The sequence below is a fragment of the Nerophis lumbriciformis genome, linkage group LG19 (genome assembly GCF_033978685.3).
Source record: "Nerophis lumbriciformis linkage group LG19, RoL_Nlum_v2.1, whole genome shotgun sequence".
Lineage (NCBI taxonomy): Eukaryota > Metazoa > Chordata > Actinopteri > Syngnathiformes > Syngnathidae > Nerophis > Nerophis lumbriciformis.
Window position 1 is genome coordinate 25,176,732 of NC_084566.2, and position 12,072 is coordinate 25,188,803.

The following is a 12,072-nucleotide window of genomic DNA, read 5'->3' on the forward strand; positions in this document are numbered from 1 at the left end:
GAGCCACTAGGGCGGCGCTAAAGAGCCGCAGGTTGCCGACCTCTGTATTATACAGATGTACACAAACATGTCATACTTTTACTTTAATACTTCAAAGAAGTACTTCTACTAATAGTTAATACTACTAATAGTTATTTTATGGACAGAATTTCTAGGCGCAGTCAAGGCGTTGAGGGGATCTGGTTTGGTGGCTGCAGGATTAGGTCTCTGCTTTTTGCAGATGATGTGGTCCTGATGGCTTCATCTGGCCAGGATCTTCATCTCTCGCTGGATCGGTTCGCAGCCGAGTGTGAAGCGACTGGGATGAGAATCAGCACCTCCAAGTCCGAGTCCATGGTTCTCGCCCGGAAAAGGGTGGAATGCCATCTTCGGGTTGGGGAGGAGATCTTGCCCCAAGTGGAGGAGTTCAAGTACCTCGGAGTCTTGTTCACGAGTGAGGGAAGAGTGGATCGTGAGATCGACAGGCGGATCGGTGCGGCACCTTCAGTATTGCGGACGCTGTATCGATCCGTTGTGGTGAAGAAGGAGCTGAGCCGGAAGGCAAAGCTCTCAATTTACCGGTCGATCTACGTTCCCATCCTCACCTATGGTCATGAGCTTTGGGTTATGACCGAAAGGACAAGATCACGGGTACAAGCGGCCGAAATGAGTTTCCTCCGCCGGGTGGCAGGGCTCTCCCTTAGAGATAGGGTGAGAAGCTCTGTCATCCGGGGGGAGCTCAAAGTAAAGCCGCTGCTCCTCCACATCGAGAGGAGCCAGATGAGGTGGTTCGGGCATCTGGTCAGGATGCCACCCAATCGCCTCCCTCGGGAGGTGTTTAGGGCACGTCCGACCGGTAGGAGGCCACGGGGAAGACCCAGGACACGTTGGGAAGACTATGTCTCCCGGCTGGCCTGGGAACGCCTCGGGATCCCCCGGGAGGAGCTGGACGAAGTGGCTGGGGAGAGGGAAGTCTGGGCTTCCCTGCTTAGGCTGCTGCCCCCGCGACCCGACCTCGGATAAGCGGAAGAAGATGGATGGATGGATGGATAATAGTTAAGTATCAGGTTCTAACAAAAGGTGTGTGTGTGTGTGTGTGTGTGTGTGTGTGTGTGTGTGTGTGTGTGTGTGTGTGTGTGTGTGTGTGTGTGTGTGTGTGTGTGTGTGTGTGTGTGTGTGTGTGTGTGTGTGTGTGTGTGTGTGTGTGTGTAGGAGTTGTACTCGCAGTCGTACGACGCTGTGGGCGTGATGTTCGCGTCCATCCCAGGTTTCGCTGACTTTTACTCTCAGACGGAAATGAACAACCAAGGAGTAGAATGTCTCCGTCTACTCAACGAGATCATTGCTGACTTTGACGAGGTGACACTCCATTCCTTCTGCTCTACTTTGTGTTCTTCTCCTCGGATGTTGCCGGAAGCTTTGGAGAAAAGTGTTAGAAGTTGTGTAAAGTCCTGCTGTGGTGACTTGTCGTCGTGCACTAAAACCAAGAGTGTGTGTGCAGCTGCTGGGAGACGAGCGTTTCCAGGACATTGAGAAGATCAAGACCATTGGGAGTACCTACATGGTGGTCTCTGGTCTCTCCCCGGAAAAACAGGTGAACTACATGACCTCATGTCCGTATGACCTTTGTGTTGACCTTTGTGTTGACCTTTGACAGCAGTGTGAGGACAAGTGGTTACATTTGTGTGCGTTAGCCGACTTTGCCATCGCACTCAATGAGAGCATCCAAGAAATCAACAAGCACTCCTTCAACAACTTTGAACTGAGAATAGGTAAACTTCTCTGTGCAATGTGACTCACTACGTGTCTCTGACATGTCTTAATACGTCTTTCAATAATAACACTGGCTTGTCTCACTACTTGTCTCACTACGTGTCTCACTACATGTCCCTGACTTGTGTCACTACATGTCCCTGACTTGTCTCACTACGTGTCTCACTACATGTCCCTGAGTTGTCTCACTACATGTCCCTGGCTTGTCTCACTACATGTCCCTGGCTTGTCTCACTACATGTCTCACTACATGTCCCTGGCTTGTCTCACTACATGTCTCACTACATGTCCCTGACTTGTGTCACTACATGTCCCTTGCTTGTGTCACTACATGTCCCTGACTTGTGTCACTACATGTCTCACTACATGTCCCTGACTTGTGTCACTACATGTCCCTGACTTGTGTCACTACATGTCCCTGACTTGTGTCACTACATGTCCCTGGCTTGTCTCACTACATGTCTCACTACATGTCCCTGGCTTGTCTCACTACATGTCCCTGGCTTGTCTCACTACATGTCTCACTACATGTCTCTGGCTTGTGTCACTACATGTCCCTTGCTTGTGTCACTACATGTCCCTGACTTGTGTCACTACATGTCTCACTACATGTCCCTGACTTGTGTCACTACATGTCCCTGACTTGTGTCACTACATGTCCCTGACTTGTCTCACTACATGTCTCACTACATGTCCCTGACTTGTGTCACTACATGTCCCTGGCTTGTCTCACTACATGTCCCTGGCTTGTCTCACTACATGTCTCACTACATGTCCCTGACTTGTGTCACTACATGTCTCACTACATGTCCCTGACTTGTGTCACTACATGTCCCTGACTTGTGTCACTACATGTCCCTGGCTTGTCTCACTACATGTCTCACTACATGTCCCTGACTTGTGTCACTACATGTCCCTGGCTTGTCTCACTACATGTCCCTGGCTTGTCTCACTACATGTCTCACTACATGTCCCTGGCTTGTCTCACTACATGTCTCACTACATGTCCCTGACTTGTGTCACTACATGTCCCTTGCTTGTGTCACTACATGTCCCTGACTTGTGTCACTACATGTCCCTGACTTGTGTCACTACATGTCCCTGGCTTGTCTCACTACGTGTCTCACTACATGTCCCTGACTTGTGTCACTACATGTCCCTGACTTGTGTCACTACATGTCCCTGGCTTGTCTCACTACGTGTCTCACTACATGTCCCTGACTTGTGTCACTACATGTCCCTGACTTGTGTCACTACATGTCCCTGACTTGTGTCACTATATGTCCCTGGCTTGTCTCACTATGTGTCCCTGATTTGTGTCACTACATGTCCCTGGCTTGTCTCACTACGTGTCTCATTACATGTCCCTGGCTTGTCTCACTACATGTCCCTGACTTGTGTCACTATCTGTCCCTGGCTTGTCTCACTACGTGTCTCACTATATGTCCCTGGTTTGTCTCACTACATGTCCCTGACTTGTGTCACTATATGTCCCTGGTTTGTCTCACTACATGTCCCTGACTTGTCTCACCACATGTCCCTGACTTGTCTCACTGCGTGTCTTACTACATATCCCTGAGTTGTCCCACTACATGTTTCACTGTGTCCTTCGCTTGCCTCCCTACATGTCTCACTACATGTCTCACTACGTGTCTCTGACTTATTTCATTACGCATCTCACTACATGTCCCTGACTTGTCTCACGACATGTCTCACTACGTGTCCCTCACTTGTCTCACTGCGTGTCTCACTACATGTCCCTGAGTTGTCTCACTACGTCTCATGATGTGTCTCTGACTTATCTCATTATGCATTTCACTACATGTCCCTGGCTTGTCTCACTGCGTGTCTCACTACATGTCTCACTACATGTCCCTGAGTTGTCATACTACATGTTTCACTGTGTCCTTCCCTTGCCTCACTACATGTCCCACTACTTGTCTCACTACATGTCTCACGATGTGTCTCTGACTTATCTCATTACGCATCTCACTACATGTCTCTGACTTGTCTCACGACACGTCTCACTACGTGTCCCTCACTCGTCTCACTACATGTCCTTGACTCGTCTCACTACATGCAGGCATGGCACACGGCTCTGTGGTGGCGGGCGTGATCGGCGCCAAGAAGCCGCAGTACGACATCTGGGGGAAGACGGTGAACCTGGCGAGCCGCATGGACAGCACGGGGGTGAGCGGTAAGATCCAAGTCCCCGAGGAGACGTTGGTCATCCTGAAGGAGCGCGGCTTCGCCTTTGAGTACCGCGGCGAGATCTATGTCAAGGGCATCAGCGAGCAGGAGGGCAAGATCCGCACGCACTTCCTGCTGGGCCGCGTGCAGCCCAACCCACTGGTCCTGCAGCCGCGCAAGATGACGGGTCAGTACTCGCTGGCCGCCGTGGTTCTGGGTCTGGTCCAGTCGCTCAACCGCCAGAAGCAAAAGCAGATCCTTAATGACAACAACAACTCTGGCATCATGAAGGCCCACCATCACTACAACAGGAGGACGTTATTGGCGCCCGCCAGCTCCGACGTGGGCGGCAGCCATCACGCCGAGGGGGCTGATAAGACTGACCTGTCCTGAAAGGACCGCCCAGTCCCACGTTCAGGACCATTTCTCAGACCTGGACTATTGGTGGCTCGTGTTGGCAGCGGCGCCGGTTCCCGTCTGCACACGCGGCGTTTCTTGCCATGAATGTTTGTAGTCAAGCTCCGCCCCCAGAAGGGAAAAAACAGGAGCAAGGGAAGGGGCGGACGCAAACACCCTGATTGGCTGTCTGTTTGACTCTTCCTTTCGGACCGTCTTGACGATGTTCCTGTTCCTTTTCACGTCCTCTTTATATGTCTCCTTGCTGTCCCCACCCCCCGAAAACATGCAAACCCCCCGCCCCCTCGCCAGTGTCCATCTTTCTTTTTTGTATTTTTTTTATATATGACGACACGATTAAAGCGGTTTAATTTTTTATACCACAGCCTCCTCCTGTCTTCCACCTGCTGCTGTCATCTGAATATCTGACAATCAGTTTCCATGGTGACCATGTTCCGTGAGTGTGTGAGCACTGCCAGCAGATGGCAGTAGACCACACCATTCACTTTGGGGGTTTTTTTGTGCCAATCTTGTCTAACTCGTTCACGCCATGATCGTCATGTGACACTAATCAGGCCGCTAACACACACACGGGACAAACGTCTAACATGTCCTTCTGTATGGATTTTCTGTTCCACATTAAAGTGGAAGACGAGGCAGTTTCCATGGTGACAAACAGCATGGTACCGCGTGCGTGCGCGCGCGTGTGTGTGTTGCTGAAAGAGAGAGGGAGAAAGTTAGGTATCACAATCAAAGATGGCGCATCGCCAATAAAACCATCAGGATTCTTTCCTGCTGGTGGCTCTTTAAATAGGACTCATCACCGTGGCAACTGCCTCCGTCGACAAACACCATCTGGACCAGCAGGTGGCAGCGTCCTCCCCCTTACGCTTTCCTCAAACCCCTCACGTGATTTCAGTGCGAGCCGAACGAGGCGGAGCTTCTTCAATCATCAGAAAGCAATGTTTTGACGTCATCACGCCCTCAACCAATCACTGATATTTTAGTGGTTTTACTTCCTCCTTGCGCGCGTGTCTGTGTGCGCGCGCGTGTCACTTACCCCCCGGAGACTATGCGTCCTACATTCGCCATGAAACGTTGTCTTACATAAAGCGTCCACAACACGAGCAGCTCGCAGCATGTTGCTAGGCAACAAGCCCGTAGCCGGCCTGGTCGCCGTCGAACAAGAAACCAATGAAATGGACCAAACAGGGACAAAAGAAGTCACTCGTGAAAATGACGCTAACGGTGAGACGTCCACGCATGAGGACTTTTCCTCACGTGTGGTCAAATACTTGACAAAGCAACAGGTGGCGCTGCAACTTACATGTCACTGAACATAACACCAGAGGAAGAAAATATTCAGCGATATTCATTCTCTTTAATAATAATTCATCTTTTTGTCTATTAACCTACGCGAAAAGGTCAATTATATATCAAAAAATCAATCTGCCAGCTAATTGTCATTAGAGGAGAGGAGCATTATGGGTAATTATTCTGGAAGCTTCCTGTCTGGTTGTTAAATTATGTTGTCTATCACACGGACTACAGAATTTATTATTTAGACCAAACTGGGCCGTAATTTATTCGAAAAGTTACATTATGTTTCAAAAAATATTACGTTCGCTATCACACACGAATTACAGAATTTATTATTTAGACCCAACTTCGGCCGTGATTTATTCGAAAAGTTACATTATTTATTAACAAATCAATTTGCCGGCTAATTTTCATTAGAGGAGAGGAGTATTGTGGGTAATTATTTTGGGATCTTCCTGTCTGGTTGTTAAATTATGTTCTCTATCACACACAAATTACAGAATTTCTTATTTAGACCAAACTGGGCCTTATTTTATTCAAAAAGTTACATTATTTATTAACAAATCAATTTGCCAGCTAATTTTCATTGGAGGAGAGGAGCATTGTGGGTAATTCTTCTGGGAGCTTCCTGTCTGGTTGTTAAATTATGTTCTCTATCACACACGAATTACAGAATTTATTATTTAGACCCAACTTTGGCCGTAATTTATTCGAAAAGTTACATTATGTATCAAAAAATCCTTCTGCCGGCTAATTTTCATTAGAGGAGAGGAGCATTGTGGGTAATTCATCTGGCAGCTTCCTGTCTGATTGTTAAATTCTGTTGTCTATCACACACAAATTACAGAATTTATTATTTAGACCCAACTTTGGCCGTAATTTATTCGAAAAGCTACATTATGTATCTAAAAATCCTTCTGCCGGCTAATTTTCATTAGAGGAGAGGAGCATTGTGGGTAATTCATCTGGCAGCTTCCTGTCTGATTGTTAAATTCTGTTCTCTCTCACACACGAATTACATAATTTATTATTTAGACCCAACTTTGGCCGTGATTTATTCGAGAAGTTACATTATTTAACAAATCAATTTGCCGGCTAATTTTTATTAGAGAGGAGCATTGTGGGTAATTCTTCTGGGAGCTTCCTGTCTGGTTGTTAAATTCTGTTGTCTATCACACACAAATTACAGAATTTATTATTTAGACCAAACTAGGCCGTAATTTATTCGAAAAGTTACATTATGTATCAAAAAATCAATCTGCCGGCTAATTTTCATTAGAGGAATATGTACTGAACTGTGCAATCTACTAATAAGTTTCAATTAATCAATCAATCAAAGGAGAGGAGCATTGTGGGTAATTCTTCTGGGAGCTTCCTGTCTGGTTGTTAAATTCTGTTGTCTATCACACACAAATTACAGAATTTATTATTTAGACCAAACTGGGCCGTAATTTATTCGAAAAGTTACATTATCAAAAAATCCTTCTGCCGGCTAATTTTCATTAGAAGAGAGGAGCATTGTGGGTAATTCATCTGGCAGCTTCCTGTCTAAATGTTAAATTCTGTTCTCTAACAAACTAATTACAGAATTTCTTATTTAGACCCAACTTTGGCCGTGATTTATTCGAAAAGTTACATTTATTAACAAATCAATTTGCCGGCTAATTTTCATTAGAGGAGAGGAGCATTGTGGGTAATTGTTCTGGGAGCTTCCTGTCTGTGTCAGAGTATGTAGGTGACGAACCCCAAGATGCAGAGAAGGCGGAAGGCATTGTGCGAGAAAACATGATTTAATTAAAACACTAAGGCAAAACTACAAACGAAAGGGTAACAAAAGGCGCGCACAAGGCGGAGAACAAACTTGGCTATGAACTAAAATAGCACAGAGGCTAACTGTGGACAAGAAACCAAAAACACTTACTGTGACACGAAGGAACTAGGACATGAGCAGAGTGAAACAAAAGTAGACAGAGCTACAACGACAAGTATTAAGAACAACGACACGACAGGTAGGAACGACAATGATCCAGCAGTGACTGGAGGGTAGGGCAGGTATAAATAGCAGCTGGCTGATTGACACCAGGTGTGGCCAGGTGCCAATCAGCCACAGCTGAGGGGACACAGCACTCAGGGAGAAACAGGAAACAGCACCAAAACAAGAGCGCTGACAGGAAATACCACACACACACACACACACACACAACACTCAAAACTCAAAACATAACTAAACTGTCAGCGACAAACCTGACAGTAGCCCCCCTTCCCACAACGGATACCAGACGTTCTAGGAACCCCCCCCCCCCCAAAAAACAGTCCAAAGTCACGGGAGGGTGGAGGGAGGACAAGGAGGTGGGCCACCAGGCCAAGTGTCCCCGCAACCAGCGGGGAAGAGTTAGGTGGCGACGGCGAGTTGAACGCCGCCGCAATTGGCGAGGCGGCTCGACCGCCGGCATGGGAGGACCCACCGGAGACGATGGTGGCGCCCTCTGCTGGCCCACCGGAGAAGATGGTGGCGCCCTCTGCTGGCCCACCGGGGAGGATGGCGGTGGCGCCCTCTGCTGGCCCACCGGGGAGGATGGCGGTGGCGCCCTCTGCTGGCCCACCGGGGAGGATGGCGGTGGCGCCCTCTGCTGGCCCATCGGAGTGCATGGTGGCAGCGTCTGTTGGCTCACCGGAGAGGAGGATGGTGGCGCCCTCTGCTGCTGGCCCACCGGAGAAGAGGATGGTGGCGCCCTCTGCTGCTGGCCCACCGGAGAAGAGGATGGTGGCGCCCTCTGCTGCTGGCCCACCGGAGAAGAGGATGGTGGCGCCCTCTGCTGCTGGCCCACCGGAGAAGAGGATGGTGGCGCCCTCTGCTGCTGGCCCACCGGAGAAGAGGATGGTGGCGCCCTCTGCTGCTGGCCCACCGGAGAAGAGGATGGTGGCGCCCTCTGCTGCTGGCCCACCGGAGAAGAGGATGGTGGCGCCCTCTGCTGCTGGCCCACCGGAGAAGAGGATGGTGGCGCCCTCTGCTGCTGGCCCACCGGAGAAGAGGATGGTGGCGCCCTCTGCTGCTGGCCCACCGGAGAAGAGGATGGTGGCGCCCTCTGCTGCTGGCCCACCGGAGAAGAGGATGGTGGCGCCCTCTGCTGCTGGCCCACCGGAGAGGAGAATGGTGGCGCCCTCTGCTGCTGGCCCACCGGAGAGGAGGATGGTGGCGCCGTCTGCTGCTGGCCCACCGGAGAGGAGGATGGTGGCGCCGTCTGCTGCTGGCCCACCGGAGAGGAGGATGGTGGCGCCGTCTGCTGCTGGCCCACCGGAGAGGAGGATGGTGGCGCCGTCTGCTGCTGGCCCACCGGAGAGGAGGATGGTGGCGCCGTCTGCTGCTGGCCCACCGGAGAGGAGGATGGTGGCGCCGTCTGCTGCTGGCCCACCGGAGAGGAGGATGGTGGCGCCGTCTGCTGCTGGCCCACCGGAGAGGAGGATGGTGGCGCCGTCTGCTGCTGGCCCGCCGGAGAGGAGGATGGTGGCGCCGTTGGTTGTAGACCCACCGGAGTGCATGGTGGCGTCTGCCGGCCCACCGGACTGCATGGTGGCGTCTGCCGGCCCACCGGACTGCATGGTGGCGTCTGCCGGCCCACCGGACTGCATGGTGGCGTCTGCCGGCCCACCGGACTGCATGGTGGCGTCTGCCGGCCCACCGGACTGCATGGTGGCGTCTGCCGGCCCACCGGACTGCATGGTGGCGCCGTAGGTTGCAGACCCACCGGAGATGATGGCGCGGTCTCTTGCAGACCCACTGGGGCGAGAAGTAGCTGTGCCTCCCCAGCTGCACTGCTACTCATAGCCCCTCCCCCAAGGGACGGATCCCAGACGTCCCCAGATAGGACCACAGACGACAGGGGTGGGAGGGAGAGGGCTTGAAAAGCGGCCGAACTTTTCTTCAGATTAGCCATTAAGTCCAAAACTTTGTTAAGCCTCTCCGCCATGGACATCTCTGCGAGATTCGAATTTGGCTGGATCATTATGTCAGAGTATGTAGGTGACGAACCCCAAGATGCAGAGAAGGCGGAAGGCATTGTGCGAGAAAACATGATTTAATTAAAACACTAAGGCAAAACTACAAACGAGAGGGTAACAAAAGGTGCGCACAAGGCGGAGAACAAACTTGGCTATGAACTAAAATAGCACAGAGGCTAACTGTGGACAAGAAACCAAAAACACTTACTGTGACACGAAGGAACTAGGACATGAGCAGAGTGAAACAAAAGTAGACAGAGCTACAACGACAAGTATTAAGAACAACGACACGACAGGTAGGAACGACAATGATCCAGCAGTGACTGGAGGGTAGGGCAGGTATAAATAGCAGCTGGCTGATTGACACCAGGTGTGGCCAGGTGCCAATCAGCCACAGCTGAGGGGACACAGCACTCAGGGAGAAACAGGAAACAGAACCAAAACAAGAGCGCTGACAGGAAATACTACACACACACACACACACACACACAGAGGAAAAACTCAAAACATAACTAAACTGTCAGTGACAAACCTGACAGTCTGGTTGTTGTTAAATTATGTTGTCTATCACACACGGACTACAGAATTTATTATTTAGACCAAACTGGGCCGTAATTTATTTGAAAAGTTACATTATGTATCAAAAAAATCAATCTGCCGGCTAATTTTCATTAGAGGAATATGTACTGAACTGTGCAATCTACTAATAAAAGTTTCAATCAATCAATCAATCAATCAAAGGAGAGGAGCATTGTGAGTAATTGTTCTGGGAGCTTCCTGTCTGGTTGTTAAATGGTGTTCTCTATCACACACGGACTACAGAATTTATGATTTAGACCAAACTGGGCCGTAATTTATTCAAAAAGTTACAGTATGTATCAAAAAATCAATCTGCCGGCTAATTTTCATTAGAGGAGAGGAGCATTGTGGGTAATTCTTCTGGGAGCTTCCTGTCTGGTTGTTGTTAAATTCTGTCCTCTAACAGTGTTTTTCAACCACTGTGCCACGGCACACTAGTGTACCGTGAGACATTGTCTGGTGTGCCGTTGGAGATTATGTAATTTCACCTAATTGGGTTAAAAATATTTTTTGCAAACGAGTAATTATAATCCGCAAATGTGCCGTTGTTGAGTGTCTGTGCTGTCTAGAGATCGGCAGAGTAACTGTGTAATACTCTTCCATATCAGTAGGTGGCAGCAGGTAGCCAATTGCTTTGTAGATGTCGGGAACATGGTTTGTCGTGAATATGCAGACGACAGCGGGAGGCAGCGTGCAGGTAAAAAGGTATCTAATGCTTAAACCAAAAATAAACAAAAGGCAAGTGCTGCTAAGAAAAGGCAATGAATCTTAGGGAAGGCTATGCAAAACTAAAACTGAACTGGCTGTAAAGTAAACAAAAACAGAATGCTGGACGACAGCAAAGACTTACAGCGTGTGGAGCAGCAGAAGGCGTCCACAAAGTACATCCGTACATGATAATCAATAACAAAATAGGAGCGCAAGACAAGAATTAAAAACACTACACACAGAAAAACACCAAAAAACTCCAAATAAGTCATGGCGTGATGTGACAGGTCGTGACAGTACACCTACTTTGAGACAAGATTTATATTGATGCATGGTTGGTTATGGTTTGAATTCATATCCAACAATTGCGAGAACAACTTTTTATTGTCAATATCGGCTGCTGAATTTCATTTTTTTATGTTTTCTGCTCGTGGTGTGCCTCGAGATTTTTTCAATGAAAAAAATGTGCCTTGGCTCAGAAAAGGTTGAAAAATACTGCCCTAACACACACGGACTAGATCATTTATTATTTAGACCAAACTGGGCCGTAATTTATTGTCTAACTTCGGCAGACACGTTCCACAGCAGTGCATCACAAGCCCTACTCCATTTCCGGTGCATCACTGAATAATGTCCCCGTTGCAACACAAACAATAGTTTTTAGGCGCAGTGTTTTTCAACCACTGAGCCACGGCACACTAGTGTGCTGTGAGATATTGTCTGGTGTGCCGTGGGAAATCATGCAACTTCACCTAATTGGTCCAAAAAATATTTTTTGAAAATCAATAATTATCATCTGCAAATAATGTACCGTTGCTTAGTGTCTGTGCTGTGTAAAACTAGGCAGGGTAACCACGTAATACTCCATGTCACTAGGTGGCAGCAGGTAGTTAATTGTTTTGTAAAAGTCGGAATGTGTCGGGTGAGACGAGGATGGTTTGTTGCGATCCCAATATGCAGACCACAGCGGGAGGCAGTGTGAAGGTAAAAAGGTATGTAATGCTTAAACTAAAAATGAACGGAAAAGGCAATGGCTATGCAAAACGAAAGTAAAACTGAACTGGCTACAAAGTAAACAAAAACAGAATGCTGGACGACAGCAAAAACTTACGGCATCCACAAAGTACA

The 12,072-nt window shown here is 48.8% G+C and overlaps 2 protein-coding genes across 3 annotated transcripts in view; both read left to right on the forward strand.

Moving 5' to 3' along the window:
* adcy8 (adenylate cyclase 8 (brain)) overlaps positions 1–4,873 on the forward strand; it is a 140,383-nt gene extending 135,510 nt beyond the window's left edge. Inside the window, exons 15-18 of one of the 2 annotated variants that reach the window (XM_061979126.1) lie at positions 1,192–1,338; positions 1,481–1,573; positions 1,640–1,751; positions 3,836–4,873. In XM_061979126.1, coding sequence (XP_061835110.1) covers positions 1,192–1,338; positions 1,481–1,573; positions 1,640–1,751; positions 3,836–4,335 — 852 coding nt within the window. In that variant the 3' untranslated portion in view covers positions 4,336–4,873. Of the gene's footprint in view, positions 1–1,191; positions 1,339–1,480; positions 1,574–1,636; positions 1,752–3,835 lie in introns of both variants that reach the window. The other variant, XM_061979125.1, reaches the window with a different exon arrangement.
* Positions 4,874–5,534: 661 nt separating this feature from the next.
* myo10 (myosin X) overlaps positions 5,535–12,072 on the forward strand; it is a 166,105-nt gene continuing 159,567 nt past the window's right edge. The window contains exon 1 of the mRNA XM_072915215.1: positions 5,535–5,586. The gene's annotated coding sequence lies outside the window, so the exon portion shown is untranslated. The remainder of the gene's footprint in view (positions 5,587–12,072) is intronic.